Here is a 21,220-nt window from a genome sequence, read left to right as displayed (position 1 = left end):
TATTGTGTGGGTTTATGAGGAATGATTGGGAGAGCAGGTTTATTTATCTTGTGCCGTGAAGTTTACATTCTTCCTTCCCTCCCTGCTCTCTGTACTCCTTCATTCTTGGCTGCCTTCTCTATTTTTCCTATTATCTACAAGATAACTGCTGCAGTGCGTACATTGTTTTGGAGACCTACAGGGTAGGAAGTGATCGTATTTAGCTGTTTCCCATTTCTTACAAGGTAAATATCAGGCTGTCAGGGAATTCACTGAAATTTGTGATGAATTTCGAGACCAGTTTATAGTATTTATTAGGGCGTTAAAGATACGCTTGTCCCAATTTGATTCCGATTTTTAGGATGCCAATATTATTTAAATTGCGATTCTCACAATTCTTTGATTTTCCTGATTTTTGTAGATTAGAAACCAAAAAAATGTATAAAACCTGTTTTTGCTCGTCATTAATCTTGGTTTCAATGCTGTAATGCCCAAGAAGACAAATAAAAAGATAAATAAAAACAATAAAAAAAATGACAAAAATTTTATAATGTATGCTTTTTTTTTTTTTTTTTTTTTTTTTTTTTTTTTTTTTTTGGGAAAAAAATCCCAATTTACTATTTTTCGATTTGATTTTCCCACCTTTAGTTTTTTATTTTTTTTATTTACCAGGATCAAGTTGAGGGTTCCCCAGTGGTTCTTTTTAGTGAACAAAAAAATATGTAATATCTTAAACATACTAATTAGATATGTACCTGCTCAGAAATACAGGTCTATATTATGCTTATGGTTTTGTTTTTTATTATTCTACTAAAGCATTATGAACTATTATTGGATTACTTTTACCAGATGAATTAAACTTTTTTTTAAATAAAAAATAATAAAGAAAAAATAGATGAACAGCTTTAATTACCTGGTTATGAAAATTGTAATTATTTTATATTATATCAGCAATAACAGAGAAGTCTTGAGGTGTTTTTTTTTTTTAAGGAATATTTTTTTAAACAAACAAAAACTAAAAAAGTGATTGAATAAATTTCTAGCAGAACTTTTGTCTGTAATTTGCTTCAGAATTTAGTTCATTTTGCTTCGCTGTTAAGGTGAGATCTTTGTGGCTGACTGTGCCTTTTGTATGACTCTCTGTTTTCCATGTTCAGGTGCTGATTGAGCCAGAGTTCCTGTTTGCCTTAGGCCACCATGTCACGCCCACGTCTACCTCCGCTGGTTACAGGCATCTCGCCCAAAGAAGGTGCAGCCTGGACCAAAGTCACCATACGTGGAGAAAACCTGGGCACGGGCCCAGCTGACCTCGTCGGTAAACACATTTATAACCACCCATCTGACCACACAAGTGGTTCCTACTACTACTAAAATGTTGCTGTTTCTACTTTTTGTTAAATTTTTTTTAACGCAATTTTCTCTTGCACTTTGTTGATTTTCATGGCAGAAGACATCCAGACTTCTTCTAGCCTTTGTAAAATTCTCCTTCAAGAGAATTATTCTTCTATGTTTTCAGTAAAATATGCATATATGTTAGTATATAACTTAATAAGTCCAGAAATGTCTGTATGTACAACATATCAGCACATTGTGTAATTAACATATATTTGTCTTAGTTTAATTGTGAAGTCTTAATCTTATTTAACCGTGTTTAACTCTGTGGTGCTTACTGATTTTAAAGACACAATGAAGCTTATTTAGTTATTGAACTAATTGTATAAACCTGCCCATCAGCAAACGCTGTCTGTTTAAACATGCATTTGTTAAAGTTTATTTTTGCTTATACAAACCATAAGTGGACAGAACGCATCATTTTATTCTCCACTGTAATGGCGACATCACGACTTAGAACCACGTTGGTGTCGTGGGAAACTGCTTAGTTCGTTCATTTCGCCACATATCGCAATTATTTGTCTGTGTTGTTGACAAAGTTTAAAGAAGTTTCCTCAGTTTTTAAAAAAAAAAAACTCAAAAAAAGAGACATCTGGCGATCTTCCTAGCAGATTTACTTGTAAACCAACGTTGGCTGTCAACAAAGCCTGAAAGTCAAACAACAGTACTTGTTGCACATTTTAAAATGAATGAAATAAATATGTGTTTACAAAATCTCTAATTATTTTAGATAATTTCTCAGTAATTTAAGCTTTTCTGCTGAAAGCATTTAACTCTGTATTCTTTCCATTATTCATGGAAATTGAAGATACTGATAAATTTCTTTTTGGAACAGTTGGATGCTGGTTTTAATATCTCTAAAGGGGAAATCAGTCAAATAAATACATAAATAAATAGAAATCACCTGTTGAATTTTTATATCTTTAATAATTCCATCAGATACTTTATAAACAAACTAATTAAGCTTCTGTCACAACTTACGCAACACATGTGACACATTTTTCCATCTTATCATCACCTGAAGTGCAGTTACACTTTGCTTTGCTTCTAAGAAAGAAGTAAAACATTAGTTTAATAAAATAAAGCTTGTTCCAAAGCTGATGTCACAGGAAAATGTTGCTGCACAGTTTTTTCTTCAACCTTTATTTAACTTGTTTTAACATATATTTGCATTGTGTGGCATTAAAACAGGAAATATTTATCTGCTTCCAGGATAAACTGCTCAGGCATTGCCGTTTCAGCTTTTCTTCATCCACTCAGTCCAGATCCACAAACTAGCAACCATATAGATAAAACCTTTACCTTGTTATGAATAATTTGTGTAGTTTAAAAACTTCAGTGACCTTATCACACCCACTAAAGTGAAAATACAGTTTTCATTTGTGTGTGGGTTTTTTTTTTTTAATAAGATAATTTTCAAGAGCACACCGATGAACTGCCAACATCTTGTTCTCATTATGCGTTCGAGCGTCACCTCTTCTTTGCCCATATTTTCCTTCGTACTTTCCAATTCCTCTTCCACACTACCTCTGTTGAAAGGCGGGTGGCGGTCCGGAGGACTCACGCTGCTCTGCTTTAGGATAGCAGCACACTGGCCAGTGGTACAAGTCTATTTCTGCACATGAATGTCCCTGGGGCTGGATTTAGACAATTAGATATGCACAAATGTGTGTGAGTGCTTATGTATTCAAACAAAGTGGCCAGTAGAGAACAGAGGCAGGAAATGGGGCTCTAATGGGCATATTATTTACGGTTTTATGGGCTATTTGTTGATCAGCTCCTGCAAGCTTTTATAATGTTTGATGAGACGTGCGTGAAGCGTTCTGAACCTCCGCAGCTGGAAATGTCCAAGTGATCCCCGTCCCACTCTTCTTGTGCCCAAACACTACACAAGAGGGTTTCAAGAGAGGCTGACAGACATGGGGGCAGAGTGCACATTGTCCCAATAATGAGCCACTTAGCACTGAAGAGAGACGCATTAACCTAAAGGAGTTGAGTGAGACGGAGGAAGATCAAGGCCACCCACACCAGTCATGACCCCAGCTTGAACTTTGACCTCTAGTGACAGTTTGACTAAACTTGCTGATAGACGTCACAGCTGTCTGAGGAAGCTCCTCTTTTTATAGACCCTATGTGTGTGTATGTGTGTGTGTGTGTCAGTGCTATAGTATGTTTATTTGTTCTGTCAGTGTGTGTCCATATCTTTCACCCTTTTCGCCCTTTCTCCTCTCCCGTCCAGGTCTGTCGATCTGCGGCCATAACTGCATGTTGACAGCCGAGTGGATGTCGGCAAGCAAAATAGTGTGCCGCGTGGGTCCCGCCAAAGATGACAAAGGAGAGATTATCGTCACCACCAAGTCCGGAGGCCTCGGCACCTCCACGGTCTCATTCAAGCTGCTCAAGCCGGAGAGGATCGGTGAGACTCTGGCGACGAGAAGTCAACACGATGACATCTTGTTTTATGTGTTTGCCTGAACAAAAAGAGCTGAGGGATTCAGATGTTCATTATTTTCTTTTTATCTCAGCTATTTGGTTGCTCATTTAATCAATTGCTTGACTTTTTATTCATAAAACCTTGGAGATATTTCTGGATTTAAATGGAGACAATATGAGCAAAACAAAAGAGAAGAGAATGAAAATAGAAATATATGTAACTGGCCGAAGTCAGGCGCACATCACTGTTGTTTATAAAAGAAACTAGAAGTGTTTACTTTCATTTTGATGAACAATTGATGAAAAATCATCAACTCGTGTGATTTGCTGAACATCAGTAAAATCTGAGATTGATGCTTGATTACAAGAAATCTGTAAATCATCTGTGATCTTGTAGCAAATCCCAATTTTTTTCATTGACTAAAATTAGTTATATAAAACACACTTTCTGTGTTTTATGAAGCTTCAAAGTGTTGAGTGACTGTTTCGCCCTGCAGACCTACAGTATGTTTAAGAATTTTCTCGAATAAAAGGGTTCTAGCATGAAGGTTGAGAAACAAATTCAGCGACTCGCGGTGAATGTTCCTGTAGGTTTGTGTGTGTGTTTGTGAAAGTGCTGTTGGTCTGACTGTGTCATGTCTGTCCTGCAGGTATCCTGGACCAGTCTGCTGTGTGGGTGGATGAGATGAACTACTACGACATGAGGACGGACCGCAACAAAGGAATCTCTCCCCTCTCCTTACGTCCCAGCAATCCACTGGGCATCGACATAGACAAGTATGAAACAAGAATATACAACCACACACATGCATGCAACTCAATCACACTGCCATAAACACATGTACCGGTCACTGAGTCATGGTTTGCAACCCTAAACAGAGACAAACTCTTCCCATATGCCGGCATTTGAAATATTATGCCGACATGGCATTGGTTAGGTAGCCTCTAACCGCTTCACACAGCGAGTGGGAATAACATATCTGTGTATAGAGCAGTGAGAAGGACGATATAAGACCAATTTAAGAAGAGCCGTGGGAGCATACGTACCCCACTTCAGAGCAGGCAGCAAAGTGATGCTTCCCACGTGCCGAGCTGGGAGTGCAGAGGTTGTAATGTATAGTTTGTGTTGTCAAGTTCTGGCATTTCTGGCTTGGTATTTGTTTGGTTTAGAGGGGCCGGGGGCAAGTGACCGCTCGTGGCCAGAGACAAGACCCCCGTAAATACGCTGTACATTCACCCGCTCCTAGTGATGCACAGATAATCTGCAGAATGCTGTAATATTTGGAGTTGGAAATGTTGATTCACCAGCTGCTCATTTTTAGCATATTAAATCCAATCAGTCTAATTAAATATATTTAGTAAGGTGTTTATTACAAAACCCTTCCAGTTGTTCTTCAGTATTTATACACAGAACTTCCAGCTGGATTTTTTTTTTTTTTTTAACCAAGCTAGACTATTAAAGATGTGGCATCTTGTGTAACTGTGTCAAAAGCAGACCATTGAAAACATTAAATTACAACACATTCCTGTAATTACATATATCCATAACCATGTTTCTCACGGACAGATTACATTCTTACTTTTCAGAATTAAAAAGAACCACATTGTTGAAACTTTGTGGATATCAGGATAGTTTTATTTTTTAGTTATACTCTATTTAAGAGTCCTAATGGTTTATACAGTTGTGCTCATATGTATCCATCCCCTTTCATTAAAGAAGAGGCTGAATTTACAAGTCACTCAAATAACTGGAGACTTAAAAAAGGAACAATAACTAAAAATTTGCAAAAATATAATTTTGTAATATAAGACACTGTTTTTTCATTTCATTGAGTTGAAGAAAAAAAACAAACAAACAAATTGGTTCTGGACAAATCGGAGCACTTTTCTGTTGAACAGTGGGACAAAATACCTGTCAACAGGTGCAGAAGTCTGACTGAGAGGAACAGAAAACACCTGACTGGAGCGGAAACATTAAAGGATTGTTCAACAAAATATTAGTTTATGAGTGATGGAATATGTAATAAATAATCTTATTTGTTTGCTTTAAAAAAAAAATGCTTTTATTGAACCAGAATTAGAAAATAATGTTACGATCTTCATAAAATTTTTTATTTATTATTACTTCAGTCAATTTCAGCTTATTTTACAGGCAGCTGTTTTTTTTTTCCTTCTTTAATGAAAGGGTATGAATAAATATGAGCACAACTGTAATTAATAGCTAAACTGAAATATGCATTTCACAAATCTGGAATTTAAGTCTTCGCAGCAAAATATACACAAGGAGGTGATTTCTGTGTGCAATATTTAAAACAATGTTTTTATCTCTTGAATGATCATCCTGATCACGTGGAGCAGGAATTCTCAGAAATCTGCAATACTTTTATTATTCACCATTCATGATTTAGAAATGTAAACTGAAAGAACATTGTAGAAATCTGTGATGTGAAACTGTTTGTAGCTAAAACATGCAGTCTTCATCAGCAGAATGTAACCATGAATGTCTGAAATGTTCTACATATCCACCACGTTTCGGCTTAGCTAGAGGTCAAAGCAGTTTACCACAAGAGGTCAGACATTTGTCAGTGATGGAAGAGTGAGCTGCATCAGGAAAACTCCTCTTTTTATTTATTTTCATTTTAACACAGATACAGAAAACCATCACAAAGTTGTGTCCTCTAAATGTTTGTCATATATGTTTAAACAGATTTATGTTTAATTTATTGCTACTAATGCCTTTATCAGCTAAAATCTTTCACTTTTCACATCCCAATCGCTGAAACGGATTAACATTGATCTGAACAGTGATGACATTCTCATCTGTGTGTATTTATGATCAGGATGTCGGTGTTTGTCCTTTATAAGGCCTGAAAGATTTCTGTGCATCTGAGTGTGTTTTCACACATCATCAGGATCGATCTGGAACGTGGATTTTCGGTTTTCTCGACCGTTCGGTTTGTGCGACGTTGTTCTCTGCATATGTGTGTGTAGCTGCAGAGTGGGTGGTGGTTTAGGGGCAGCAGGGTTGGTTTGTGTAGACCACAGGTCATTAGTAGAGATCAAGCTTCCCTAATGAGTACTGGGTCCTCCAGGGGCATCCAGGCGTCACACACTGCACTTCCCACGCCAGGCTTCCCCAGCCTCCATACTTCCTGACTGTACACCGCCCCCTGCTGGAAAAACGTGACCCTCATACCTCATTAAAAATCTCATCTATGACACAATTCTCCTGCTTTCTCACTGTTTACTGTATACAGTTATTCATCACTGACCCTGGGTCAGCAGTTTGTACCTGCTGTTTTTCTCCTTGCTGTATTTCTTTATTTTATATCACGTACATCTGTTTCTGCATTGTAATTCTAATCAACTTTTTTTCTGTGTTCATGTCTTTTCATTCGTTTTCTTCCAGAGGCAAAATCCCACAGAAAGACATTGAGTTGATATTTCCAGGAATGAGTGGAGACTTCACCAGTGAGAACTTTTCTGCCACTTGGTACCTCATAGAAAACCACGCAGGCTCCAGGTACACGCATCTCTGATATTAAGCTGCCGTCTCTCTTGACAACTGTAAAGAAAATGAGGAGAAAAATAGAAAAAGGAGGGGAAATGGTTGTTTATTTGCCCACTTTTACAGGAAATCAGCAGAAATGGGCTTGCATAGGGTTTTCCCTCTCAACCACACAGGGGTGACGCTGGAGTTTCATTACCATTGACACGTCCAAGTCACTTCTAGAAGCTGTGTCTGGTTGGCGGGTCTGTCTTCTCTGAAGGGTCTGCCCTATTGGAGTGTCAGCAAGACCAAGTTTAGATTGATCCTAATGAAAATGCAACATGTAATTACAATACATTCCTGCTGCAAACAGGAATCTTTCTTTAACTACAGACACTAAATCTGGCAGTGCAGCACCTTCTTGCAGGATTGTGCTGAAGTGTGAGTATTTTTATTGGTATTTTAAGTTGTAACCACTGTGAAACTATCAGAAATGAAAGTCTTATTTGTGCACTCTTTCATTATCAGGTGTATTATGATCTCCACAGTTCACTCTGCACGCCATCCCTCTGTGCGGGCGTTAGAAGGCCTTTGAAAGGATGCAAATGGTTAAGATAAAGTGTTGTGTTTACAAACAGGAACAACTTTCCTTGCAACAGAGCTGATAGTAAACACATTTTACCAGCTATGGTGCAGATTAAATGAGATAATCAGATAGAAAAGCATAAAGAAGAGATATTTAGAAGAACTCCCAAATGTTACTCTCCAAACGGTGCTCTAAAATCACTTTTAATGCCCACAAATGGTCCTGGTGGTTTTATCGTGAGAAGTAACCATTTTGTAACTTCGTGTTGTTAAACGCGGGGTTCCTGTGGTGGAAGTGAATGGGCCACAACTACAACCCTCCAAATGTTTCCTGGATAAAGTTCTCACAGGTCTATATACTTTTGGGTCAGTGCTCTGGGATGTCTGACGTTATCATTTACACGCTTTCCAGATCAACCAGAAATAAACTACTTAGTCTTTGTGTTTGGTTGATTTGAAATAATAATGATACTAATAATAATCATTATTATTATTTTATAATTACTTATTGTGTAAAAGCCCAAGTAGAGATGGCATTGAAAATTAGCCTTGGCTAAAATGCTGCAGTATGTGGCATCATTCATGGAGTATACTTGTCCCTATCCTATCAACAAAAAAATCTTTATATAATAATAACAATGACAATAATATCTATTTTTATTGTAGTATTGAAGTACTTTTTCTTTTACAGTTTGATAAGTAAGTGGTCTTTGGACTGCCGATCAGAGTATGAATAAACAGTTTTGACTATTTGCTGATATTTTACAAAACAATCAATCAGTTTGCGGAGAAGACATGGAAACACTGGAGAAAATAACTGGGACTTTGTTGCAGATTGAATCATAGGAATAATTAAATACATTCAGAAAATAAAAGTGAGTAAAACAAAAACATTTAGCTGCTTTGTGACATTTCAGCTTATTTATTCTTGGACAAGTCTCCACATCATTTCTTAGCGCAGTGAGGTGTGTAGACAAGGTCGGCGCTGGCCTGAAGGACTGTCATATCAGGTCAGAGGGGAGTTATTTTGGACACTCCTGGCTTCCTTCACCCCCCACCCCCCACTTAGCCTTCCAGTAACCAAGACCCCCAGGAACCAGCATGACCAGGGGCCTCTGTTTGGACCTCACTGGGTGACTGTTTCTTCCTGCAGAGGAAACCTCACTCAGGACACCGACACACAGACACGTAGTCACACTGGCCCCAGATGTGTGTCCAAGGATGTGTGAAATGCACCAAATTCCAGAGCTTTTGTTTATTTTCAGCATTTCTCAAAACAAGCAGTTCAAATACCTTTACAACTCCATCAGATTATTTTAGATAATCATTTTAAAAAAAAGACTATTAAATCTGCCTTTAATTGCATTATTTTCACGTTGTTTTTGCACAGTTTTGAGCAGCTGAAGATTGCAGCCAATAACCTGAAGAAGCAGGCCACGAAGAAGAACGAGGGCAGCCTGGCCTATGTTAAAGGCGGTCTGAGTACGTTCTTTGAGGCTCAGGACGCTCTGGCAGGTAAGACGGATTAACGGATTCGCATGCTCAGTGCACTCGCACCAAATGGTGGACAATGAACACAGAAACTCTCAAATCATCACTCCACGTCGTTGCTCAAGAAATGGCTCTTGATTTTTTGGATGGTGTGCAAGAGCACACATTTGGACTACTTTTCCCCACATGTGGTTTCGCAGCGGTTGATTAAAGAGGCTCATTTGGCCGCTGTGTGAAAAGCCTCCACTTTGTGCTCGAGTTACAGCAGCCAACCACAACATGGTTAATTCACCTTCATCAAAATGAGATCAGCTCTCACCTGTCACACACAGGCACACTTGACTCTGAAAAGTGGTTATAAACACACACATGCACACACTCGCTGGCTTTCAGATGCCAAGAAAGATTTCAAGGTAGCAGAGACTGACTGCTGTCGCTCTGCCAGGTACCTCAAATCAATTGTTCGCTTCATCATTCATACTTTTGTCTGTTTACTCTCCGCTCTCGCCATAGCCGCTCAGTTACTTCCCTTTACTATTTATACGTGCACTTTTTCTGCCTCCATCTTTATTATTATTGCTTTCCGTATGTTTGTGCCCCGGTTGGAAGAGAGGCAATGTTTTCATTGTTAGTGACTGAATCTAAATAAACGGAGCAGCCCAACACAATGCAAGCCAGAATATTAGTACTGATAATGCTGATAACAGACCCAATATGACCAATGGGAACAATGCACAGTCATTCTCACGTTCAGACTGAGCGTGCCTACTGTGTGCCCACTGCCCCAATGGGAAATGTACAGTCTCCAAGAATGCAGGAAGCAGTGCACCATGGTTGGACTCCAGTGACCTGTGTCACAAGACGGCCGATGCTGTGTGACTTGCAAGTTTTCTAGACCTAAATGTAAGATGATTGATTGGTGGGCAGGACCCAGGTCTCTGTCTTGTTCCTTCAGTTTGTGAACAAACACGTTAGGAAACCATGCAGCAGACTTTACAGTCGGTTTAGTGACCATGATGGTGCCCCTGATACTGTGGTCTCCATCTGTGCTAAGTAGTATACAGTATAAAACTAGGTAGGTGTATGCGTGGTGTTTGTTGGAAATTGATGTTGGTTGGGTGTGTGTATGAGTGTGTGAGAGGGGAGGAGCTGATGAATTTTCTTTGTTGTGTTTTTATATCATGTAAAGCACTTTGTGTTGCATTTTACCGTAGGAAAAGTGCTTTACAAATAAAGTTTGATTTAAGTTTCCTGTAATTAAGTTAGCTAAATCCTTAGTTTTGACTGTTTAAAACTTAAAGGCATCAGGGAATTTCCAAAGAATTAGAAAGAAAAATTTAATTTCCATGCACCCAAAGCAACCACAAAAAAAGAATTTCAAACCATTTTTAAGCTTTAACTTTTAGATTTTATTGAAACTTCTTGCCTTTGCCCGTAAGTTCATCATTTTAAAACAAAAAAAAGAGACATCTGTAGCAGTTTTCTGAACAAAACATATGACATTCATGCACATCCTTTTTAAACATGTTGACAGTTTCATGCAACAATACACATCAGCTAATACACAGGCTTATCAGATAAAAGAAACCAGTGGGCTTTCCTTAAGTTACTGTACGAGTCCCTCTTTTCACATGTGCTTTTCTTTTTTTTTTCCTTCAAAAACTAAAACATTGTCTCATATTTGGAACAGCAAAGTGACTTGAAAGTTAATTATTAAACTTCCTGACCCTTGTCTTCTCACCATGACTCATTACAGCCCAACAGCATCCTTTTGGGCCAAGACTTGACTCTCGGTCATGAAAAATGAAGCGGCGGCACAGAATGGAGAGCTGAAGTGGATATATTCTTTACACTGCGCATGGACAGCCAAACCAACATACCAGCTGGCACGCAGTTAGCGAGCCAGCCAGCTCGACACAGCCTGCAATAGTTCACTGCCGTGGCTGGTTAGCACAGCTGTCTGCGCACATGTGAATCCTTTCTTTGTGTCTCTGCGGAGTTTGGCAAGTTTCTGTTGTTCTGAGTCAGTCCAGATGAGCCTCACCTTAGAAATTAACAGGCTGCTTGTGTTTTCTTGTAGTTCAGAATGTGCTGTGTTAGAAAGAGCTGCCGTGCCTGCAGACCTCTCAGTCACCATCACGACGTTGCGTGTTTATTCTCCGCTCTGTTTGCATGGGACATTTTATTAATGACTTTAATTGATGTCTGGAGGGTTTTTTTTTCTCTCCGTGCAAGTGCAGGAGTGTATGTAAGGTGGAAAGAAGGAACAGAGGCCAAATTTGAGAAAATAAATGAAATGGATAGAAAATGTTCAGTCCGACAGCAGGACGCTTCAGTATCTGGGAAGTTTGTACATCTCCTTTTCTGTCACTTCCCACCAACTTCCTCCTAATTGCCTTCCAGCAGGGTATAAACGATAATCATCTGCAACTAAATAAAATAACCATAGACAGTTTAGATTTTGCATCTGCAAGCCAGAAATCTTGTTAATTATTCTGTTGTTTGACTCTGTGAGCTAATTTTGGCAAATTGATTGTAATGTTAGAGCTTCCACAGTGCAGACCAGCGTGCAGAGCCTCAGTAGGTTTGCAAGGTTTAAGATGAGCTGGATCAGTGTTTATTCTCTGACATTTTGGCTGAACAGTTTCTCCCGTGGGCATCGCGGCGCATTGTTAGGCCGCTGTGAGCTCAGCATTTACTGCCAGAATAATCTTTCATCCTACCTATAATATGAAAACGATCCCATTTAACTCTACAGAGTCCTCAAAAAGCAAGAGTCCTCAGAAGCAAGCACAGGCTTTGTAAATTAGAAAGAAAAACTGAAATATCCTGATTAAATAAGTATCCAGACCCCTTTACTATTTCTTGGTTTAAGCATTTTGCACAGGCTCCAGTCTTATTGCAAGACTTTGTTACTCCTAGTCCCATCCTTCTTGGCAAGAAACCTTTAAGCTCAGCCAGGTTGTGTGGACAGCATCAGTGCTCTGACATTTCAGCTTTCCTCGGAGATGCTCTGTTGCTGCTTTAGGACTGTCATCGTCTGCTGAAGCATGCTGCTTTGGGACATTGTGCGGCTGTAATTCAAGCCTTCAACCACTTGAAACCAGTGTTGTGACACCACTTTGTGATCTTGTTTGTTATGGTTTAGTGCAGCCAGATAATAGAGAGATGCTGTGGTTCAGTTGAATTCATTTTGTAGTACAGGCCCAAACGTTTCCGCTTTTATTATCATTATAGAACCTGAATACCTCCCAGGTTTGGACCATAAATCAGTCTTAAAGGTCTGTGGCCATTTTCTCAGCCTCGTTGCTTTATTTGATTCACAGATGTCATTGTTTATGTGATAGGTCATTTCTTCGTAGATTGTCTGGCTGTTTCAGACTTCAGTTAAATTTGGAAAAGGAGCTAAATATTAATGCAGAGATCTTTTGGTCTTTAATTAAAAAAAAAAAGAAAGAAAAAGGGAGGGTTCTTTGTCAACACTTAATGAAAAAAAAAGAAAGAAATGAAGTCAAAATTATCTGTGTTAGTATCTTTAATGTGTCTATTTTATTAGCAAACTACTGTTTTGGTCCAAAGCTGTGATATGATTGTTTGAGGCAACCAAGATTTCATTTCTAAAAACATTCTCTAAAATAAAGTTCCTTTTGAACATTTACAGAAAGGACATTGGCAGAGTGTTGGAGGTAATTTAGGTAGAACAGTCCTGCAAATATATTAATTAGGACAATAAGGGGAACTTTAATTTTTAATTCCTTATATTTGGTGACTTAAAGCATCCTCAAAATGCAGAGCTGGAAAACTATCAGAATCTTTCTTAGTAAAGGAGATTCAGTGGTTTTTTTGGTAGATTCGGCTAAAGAATCCGTTGTCATTCAGTTTTACAATGTCTGTATATTATTCAATCAATATTTACATATTATATTAAATTATATATATTATACTATAATAAACTAAAAAATCTGATCATATTTCATAAATCAGCTTTTCTTTCTGTAATAATGCCAGATTAGAATTTTTAATATGGTACGAGTAATAACTTTGTAGTTTATGCTTTAATGTGTTAATTGTGTGTTAATATATGATAATTTCATATGTTAATCTTTCATTAATTTTGACAGTCCCAAAAAAATATCTCTAAATTATCTGATAAATAAAGGCTGTGCTTTTTGTTTTATTTTATTTTATTTTACGATGATCTGAAGACCACCTAAAATTATTCTGGGACCTCCAGTTTTGGAAACACGTGTAATTTTCAGTACTTTTAAGGGTATATTTTCTCCTTTAATGGTTCCCTTTAATCATCATATAAAGAAAACTTTTTCATCATTTTTATTTTATTTTGTTAGCTTGATACAGTACTATAGAATTTTTCCTAGATAACAAAATATTTTGCTTCTGTTTTTAATTTTTTCTCTTTTTGGTAAGAATAATAGTTGTAAAAATACAAACTGGTGAAAGAGATGGGGTGGGGGTTTGGCCCCGTCGACTGTTTGGTCACAGAGCTTTAATGACAAATTGAGCCATGCCTCGGAGACATATGCACACTGGCTGATTGAATGAGTGACAGCATGTCGGGCAGCAGAGAGTTGTTGCTGCTAAAATGTTGAAATTTGAGGTTTTTCATTGTTGTGTGAAAAGGAAGTCTCCCAGTGATGCAGGAAACGGAACAGCTACCGTGTTCCAAAAATGAAAGATTCCCAGGGCCTATTCCCTGAGTCCCCAGCCCCAGCAGGAGTCAAAACATCTCCAGCTTTAGAAAGCAGGGACACTGTATTTTTATTCTTATCTTTTTTCTTTTTTTTTTCCCCTCAACGGTTCCAGGAAGTCAAGCGGGAGCTGCAGCTCTTCCTCAGCTCCTGGCTTGGAGTGTTATCCGGACTCCGATGTTTAGCTTAACCGTGACGTCATGGGCCCCTCGGTGTGTGACAGACGTAGAGGACACACAGCTGGCAACAGGGCAGGGGGGATGATGTGGAGACAGAAAGCAGACCGTGTGTGTGTGTCTTCCTTTGTGTATCAGTCCTATGCTCTCTCATACACTCTGAAGTGCTAACCTGCATTTGGCCACATGTTGGGAGAACCAGTGACGTCCGTACTGATTAGGCAGACACATGTTTGAACAGTGTGTTTTAGGAATACCTCAGTCTGCCTTGAGGCTTCTGTCTGACAGAATGGACCCACATATTTATTTGCAGAGCTCTCCCCCCTTCATTTAGCCTCCCGCTCCCTCTGCTGTCAAACTCCGCTAAGCCACTTTTAATAAAAGGAAGACTGTTTGACGAATAAGTGGAGAGAAAGAAGCTGAAAGCTGTGCTCTGCCTTTTCGTCATCTTTTCTCTTTTCTCCTGCCTTCATCCTTTTAAATGAAGAGTTTTCTTGTTGCATGTTTGCGTCACTTTGCAAGTATGCATGAGAGGGTCTTCTAAACCCTCTCCACCTCTCTTCCACTCTGTCAATAAACCCTTACAGCAGCTCTCAGCACCCAGCTGCCCACTACTGCACACCATTTATTTATTCACTGGGGTAGCCCCACCACTCACTCTCCCTTTTTTTCTGGTTTTTTCCCTCTTTTCAAATTCCCTCTCCCGCGTAAAGCTCTTCATGCTTAGTGATGGATACAAGCCATCAGAGAGTTCCTGTTCCCCTTTCCTCCTTTACAGCAGTCATTTTTGGCAACCAAGCCTCCAGCTTTGTTGTTTTTCAGACAATCGAAACATTCTTGATTCATATTACCTCCAGGTCAAAGGGCTTTAAATGTCCCAAGACCAGCAAACTGCGCCTCTAATGGCTTTGGTTAGGTGCATTGATCCGGTACGGTTGCGTCTGGGACGAGGTCGTGTCCTTGTTGTGTGGGAACAGGCGCTAGAGGGAGTAGGTTGAACAGCAGCATCTGTGGCTAAAGAGCCAATGTGGTTATCTCCCATCTACCACTGGAGTAGAGCCTGTTTATTGTTTTACCTTCAGTTCCTGAGACAAAAACGTTCCCATCTTTGGTGACCGGTTACTCCTCACTGTCGAGAACCAGGAAGCTTTTTCACCTCTGCTTTTATGTTTTTATTTATCTAATTTTATTTGGGAATATCATTTGAATTTATCCTGACTTTTATGTTGCAGCTATTCACCAGAGGCTGGAATCTGATGGCACAGAGAAGGTGGAAGGCTCAATGACCCAGCGACTGGAAAACATCCTCAACCGTAAGCATCTCGCATAAACTATGATATAATGATCAATGAAGTCTTTCCCCAAAACATATCCTCTCCGTCTAAATAAAAATTAAACATTTAAATAGTAGAAGCTTGAGAAGAGACGCGCCAGTGACCACTCATGTCAGCAGTCATCCCAGACTCTGAAACACAGTCCATGCAGGCCAGACATGTCTGCACTGTGTATGTTTAGTCACATCTGTAGGTCTTCCTCTCTTTAACAAGCAGATCCCTCAGTAGAAACCGTGTGGCCGCCCTCGTATGTCATACTTGATAATGGGACCACTCTAATGGAGGGTCAATAAGCTGGCCCTTTCCCCGAAGTGTAGAGTAAATAAACCTCCTAGCCGGATATAGCTTTCATCCCTACCAAGCCAGACTGGAAGGTCCATGGCCCAGCGGGCCCCCTATTCACCCCCCAAACCCATGCAGCAAACACACTGAACCAGCCAGCCAATCACAGACTGCTCTACAACAACGCAGATTGGTGAGTGAAAAATGTTAAATATTCTTCTGTTCGGTCTTGCGCTGTTTTTCCTTCAGGGATTTTGTTATTGGGGCGGGGTTTTGTTTTGATTATGAGAAGTTTGGGGGTTTTTTTCCCCCTCTCTATCTGACGGCACATCCGAGGCCACCCACGAAGTCAGTTAGTTGAGCAAAAGTCCCACCAAGCAGGCAAACTTAGAGATGGATGTCACTTTCTCCTTAGCAACTCGGTTGCTCCTCCTGCTCTTCTCTTTGTGTCAGATAACCTCCAAAGCTGGAAGAAAACCAGAGACCGGCAATAAGAGGGAAATGTGGTGTCAACATTTATTTATATAGTATCCCAGTTTCTCATTTTCTGCCTCTTTCTCTCTCATTCCAACTTTTTCTCACTCTTGTCTTCCTGGCAGGAGCGAGTGATACCGCAGATACTCTCTTCCAGGAGGTCTTGGGACGGAAAGACAAAGCTGACTCCACACGCAATGCACTCAACGTCCTGCAACGTTTCAAGTTTCTCTTCAACCTGCCGCTCAACATTGAGCGGAATATCCAGAAGGTAATGTGCTCCAACACATGTTTCAGAACAGCAGAAACATATAAATAGTACATGTCTGATGCGAAATCTGTAAAGTTAGTTCTTTCACACCAGTCTACTAATAAATAACTCCTTAGCTGTGTGTAGAGTGATGCTAAAAGACAAAAAAAACCCGAATTTTATTTCTTTAATTAATGAAGGATGATCACAGCACATGTTATTCTCATTTTAGTTTCCGCTCCTACTATTGATTGAAACATGTTATAATGAATTCAATAATGAGTTAAAATAGTATTTATGGGTTGAAAATGTCAGCAAAGAGGAAACTAAAAGTCCTTAAGTGACCACATCACATTTACAGGCTGGTAAATGGAAATATGAGAATAAGCCCCTCCTCCCAAAAGCCTGGTCTGCTGTGATTGGTCGGTTGGTTTATTAGAAATGAAGGTGTCTGAGACTCTGAACCACTCGGCAGGAGTTATATACATTTGTTTTATGGCGTTGATGATGAGATGTTCCGGAAAACTGAAGGCGAGTTTGCATACTTTCTCTTCTCTGAGCTCTCCTCAACTGGTAAAAGTCACTATTTTTGACTCTTGTCCCATCCTCTACCCCCGCTTCTCTTTGTTTGATAAAAACCTCATGCGTATCTATGAGCATGATCCCCGTTCAGTGTGTTGATATCCAGTTGCTGGCATGTGACATGGTGCTATGAAGAAATGCAGCTGTTTCTGTTTTCCACCTCAAAGCTGGAAAACAAAGTTGTGAAGAAGTTTTTTTCCCCCTCTTTTCATCCCCAACACTCTGCAGGGCAACAACAGCTCCAGGGTTGTCAAACTGAATCTCAGTGAACCATCAAAACGAGTCAAAAGCACCGAGTTTTAAACTGTTTGGGAGCAGTTTGTCCTTTTTTAGTGAAAAAATCAGATTTACAGATAAATACGCCGACTTTCCGTTTACAGCTAATTGACACCAATAAAATGATCATTACTTTTTAATAATCCTATTTTTAATTTTTCTTATTATTATCAATATTCTTCTTATTAAACATTTTTTCAGATATTTTTATGGATTAGTTTAGGAAACAATGGAATATAAGTCCTGTTTGATTTCGTCGTTATTTGACATTAAAAACCTTTTTATATGAATTTTTTTTTTTTTTTACACATAACGATTCATTTGTATAAAACAGGCTTTTTTTCTTTTTAAAACCAGCATTTGAATAAAGCATGTAGTTATAGTTTCAGCCATCAGCTTACATGTTTGTAAACTTCAGCTCGTAAATATTTTTCTGACTTCTTGACTTGATGATTATAAATATCTTTTTCACAGCGCAGCTTGGAAAATGGATAAAAAGCAACCGACTTTTTCCAATCTTCAGGGAATGTTTATTGTTCTCAGCCTGCTTTGTAAGGTTTAAGACCCAGTGCCTTATAAATGTTAATGTAAATGTAAATGTTAACATTAACGTAAAGTTGAGACTTTTTCACAAGCAGCTGCTCGGCGTCTTCTCTATCAATCAGTTTGTTTTGTGTGTTTGTTTTGAGGTACAGCTTGGCTGACTGTCAGCCAGCGGGTGGAGCTAGAGAGGCTTAAATAAAGACTGTTTATTGATGAATCATTAACAAAGTGGGGCTGGGGCACACTATTAACAACAATGATGTGTATGTGCAGGGAGATTATGATGTGGTGATCAATGACTACGAGAAAGCCAAATCCCTTTTTGGGAATACTGAAGTTCCAGTTTTCAAAAAAGGTAAATAATCTTTTCTTTTGATATTTAACCTTAAAAATGCATTGAAATGAAATATGAAAGCAGTCCTCGCTGATCTTTAAAACCTTTTATGTGTCCGTGCTGCAGTTTACGCTGAGGTCGAGACGAGGATCAGCGCTCTGAGGAGTCTCTTGTTGGAGAAACTGCTGCAGACACCGTCAACGCTTCATGACCAGAAAAGATACATCAGGTCTTAGACTTTACTTTTCCTCACTGACTGCTTTGCATCACCAGTGTGTTTGTCATTTTCTGTCTCCTAAGTTTGATTTTGTTTGCTCACAAAGTCTTTGTCTTCACGCTTGATGCAACCTCCATTTTGAACACAGGCTGGAAAAGTCTAAAAGAAAGTCATGAGAAATCTCTTGGACTCTTTCATTGCACTCCTTTTGGTTTGTTTTATGTCTGTTTATGTCATCATTTACCAAAACTTCAACCCCCGTCCACAGTTTTTCTGTTTCCCTCTGACTTTCCTTTGTTCGCAGATCCTCTCATCTTTCTGTTTTGTGGCTCACATCTATTTTTTCTTTCTCTCTCCTTTTTCCCTTCATCCATCTGTCCGTTCATACTTGTGGTCTCCACCGATTTATTATTGTAAAGACCAACCTGTCAGGATCACAGAGACCAGCTCTCGACCACATGGCAACATCTTTCATCCTGGTGCATTAGGCACAGCTCTGAACGCCCACTCAGCTCCTGTTTACCCTTCACATGGAGGGTGGGATCTTTGTGTGTGTGTGTGTGTGTGTGTGTGTGTGTGTGTGTGTGTGTGTGTGTGTGTGTGTGTGTGTGTGTGTGTGTGTGTGTGTGTGTGTGTGTGTGTGTGTGTGTGTGTGTGTGTGTGTGTGTGTGTGTGTGTGTGAGTGAGTGAGTGAGTGAGGGAGGGAGGTTGTTTTGCTGCATGCATCCTGCTAAGATGCCACTTAGCGTCAAACTAATGAGCAGCTGCCTTATTGGTTGACCAAGCAGCTGAGATTGACACCTGAGAGATGTCTCCTTGCATGTTAATGATTCATTTATTTATGCAGATGATAAATAATACAAGCTGATGTTTTAATACTTTGCTTTCTCCAACATTTTTGTTGTTCTGACAGATATGTTATACAGCTGTGTCAATTAGTCTTACTAGCTTAATTCTTTAGGGCCTTTTACAATCTTTTTCAATAACTATTTGGTTTTTTTTAAATTATATTAGATTATATCTTACAAAAGATAGAAATAAGCATTAGTTAAACAGGTCAGAATAAACTAAATGGGGAATTTTAATAGTTAAATAAATCAAATCTCAAGCTAACAAAACTTGACTTTAGACATTAATCATTCATTTTTACATATGATCTGCCTGTGGCGAGAGAAATTCAGACTACATCTCAGTTATTACCAGCTGCTGTGATCAGTTTAAATTTGTTTTTAATTGTTAATTATGCAATTGTATTTCTTCTTTTTAAGATCTCTTATAGTTGTTCATAGTAAATCCATGAAACACAACACTATCTCATTCACTGCTGATCTAAAAACAAAGCTAAAAGCAAAGATTAGTTATTATTTTAAGAAAATAATTTAAATAAAAAAAATAAGGTTTTACCTCAGGAAAAAATCATGTAGAAGTTACTTCTTCTGTCTGTTAACATGTCCATGTAGTTTCCAGGGAACTGTGCATGTCATGTGTCACTACAGCAGCCAGGTCTGTAACTCATCACTGCACTGTTTAGGATTTTGTGAGTTGGACGTCCCAATAAAAAAGTTGTATCGTTGATAGTTATGACACAGCCTTACTCATTCCCAGCCTCCTGTTTTTTTTTAACCCGTGTAGATGCAAACTTCCATAGGATGGAAATCTGTAAATCTTTATTTCAATGAGATGGAATAATCAGCAGAAAAATCAGAAATTAATCTTTGTTGAAGGTTGATTGTCTTAAACTGTAGCAGTGCAAGATTTCTTTTTGTGGTGTCATCAGTCTTTATGAATTTTTGTGAGTATTTCTATTAACCTAAACTAAGACGCTCCATAAACAACAGTTTGTATGTATGCTGCATCATTAGCAGGTTTATTTGGTTCAAATAAAACTTGTCTTGTTGTGTCCTCACCACTAGGGGGCTCCGAACTTCAACAACTTTTCATATTTCCACATTGTGGCTTAAAAGGGGGATTTTGTATAAGTGTGTTTCTGTTTTGTAGTTTTAGTCCCCTTTGTCTCACACAAAGACTTAGTTAGATATTGATTATTTGGACTGATTTGGATCACACACTGTAAAAGTCTTGCTATCCCCAACAGGTTTCCTATTAGGTATTCTTGTAGTTTTATTTTGTGGTATCCTTGTTTGTTTGTTTTTTTTAGGTATCTGTCTGACCTGCACGCTCCAGGTGACCCGGCGTGGCAGTGCATCGACGCCCAGCACAAATGGATCCTGCAGCTGATGCAGAACTGCAGAGATGAGTTCATTAGCGGTCAAAGAGGTGACTAACCAGAGCACACCGGTCAGAGTGAAACGCCGTGTTTAGCAGTTTCCATTCAGGCAGGAGGTCGATGTCATGCAAGCCTGGAGGTATCGGAGGGAAGAGAAAATTCAGCTGCCTCTCCGTCACACCAGCCCTCTGCCCACATTCCCCGCTCAGTCACCGCCCTCCACTGCCTGTTCTGTTTGAGGCCTGCATGTTTATTTTTTCATGAATGTATGAATAAGATGAAAGCGAGGGAGCATGGGCTTTGGATTTGGGTTTCAGGACTTGACATGTTACCGCACACACACACGTACACACTATCTTTCCCACTCACACACAGCTTCACAGATGGATTGGAACAATTAACCCCAATTAAGCTGTTCCTCTGTAAATCAGCCAGCAGAAAAATGT

The 21,220-nt window shown here is 39.1% G+C and overlaps 1 protein-coding gene across 1 annotated transcript in view; it reads left to right on the top strand.

The window, feature by feature from the left end:
• The window catches only part of exoc2 (exocyst complex component 2), a 57,691-nt gene that overhangs the window by 9,592 nt on the left and 26,879 nt on the right, over positions 1–21,220 (top strand). The window contains exons 2-11 of the mRNA XM_079244894.1: positions 1,137–1,294; positions 3,611–3,787; positions 4,455–4,581; positions 7,214–7,327; positions 9,270–9,394; positions 15,488–15,568; positions 16,471–16,616; positions 18,270–18,351; positions 18,457–18,559; positions 20,706–20,824. Of these exons, the coding sequence (XP_079101020.1) occupies positions 1,177–1,294; positions 3,611–3,787; positions 4,455–4,581; positions 7,214–7,327; positions 9,270–9,394; positions 15,488–15,568; positions 16,471–16,616; positions 18,270–18,351; positions 18,457–18,559; positions 20,706–20,824 (1,192 nt within the window). The 5' untranslated portion in view covers positions 1,137–1,176. The remainder of the gene's footprint in view (positions 1–1,136; positions 1,295–3,610; positions 3,788–4,454; positions 4,582–7,213; positions 7,328–9,269; positions 9,395–15,487; positions 15,569–16,470; positions 16,617–18,269; positions 18,352–18,456; positions 18,560–20,705; positions 20,825–21,220) is intronic.

The sequence above is a fragment of the Telmatherina bonti genome (assembly GCF_933228915.1).
Source record: "Telmatherina bonti genome assembly, chromosome: 8".
In the NCBI taxonomy this organism is placed as follows: domain Eukaryota; kingdom Metazoa; phylum Chordata; class Actinopteri; order Atheriniformes; family Telmatherinidae; genus Telmatherina; species Telmatherina bonti.
This window is presented reverse-complemented; position numbering and strand designations above follow the sequence as displayed.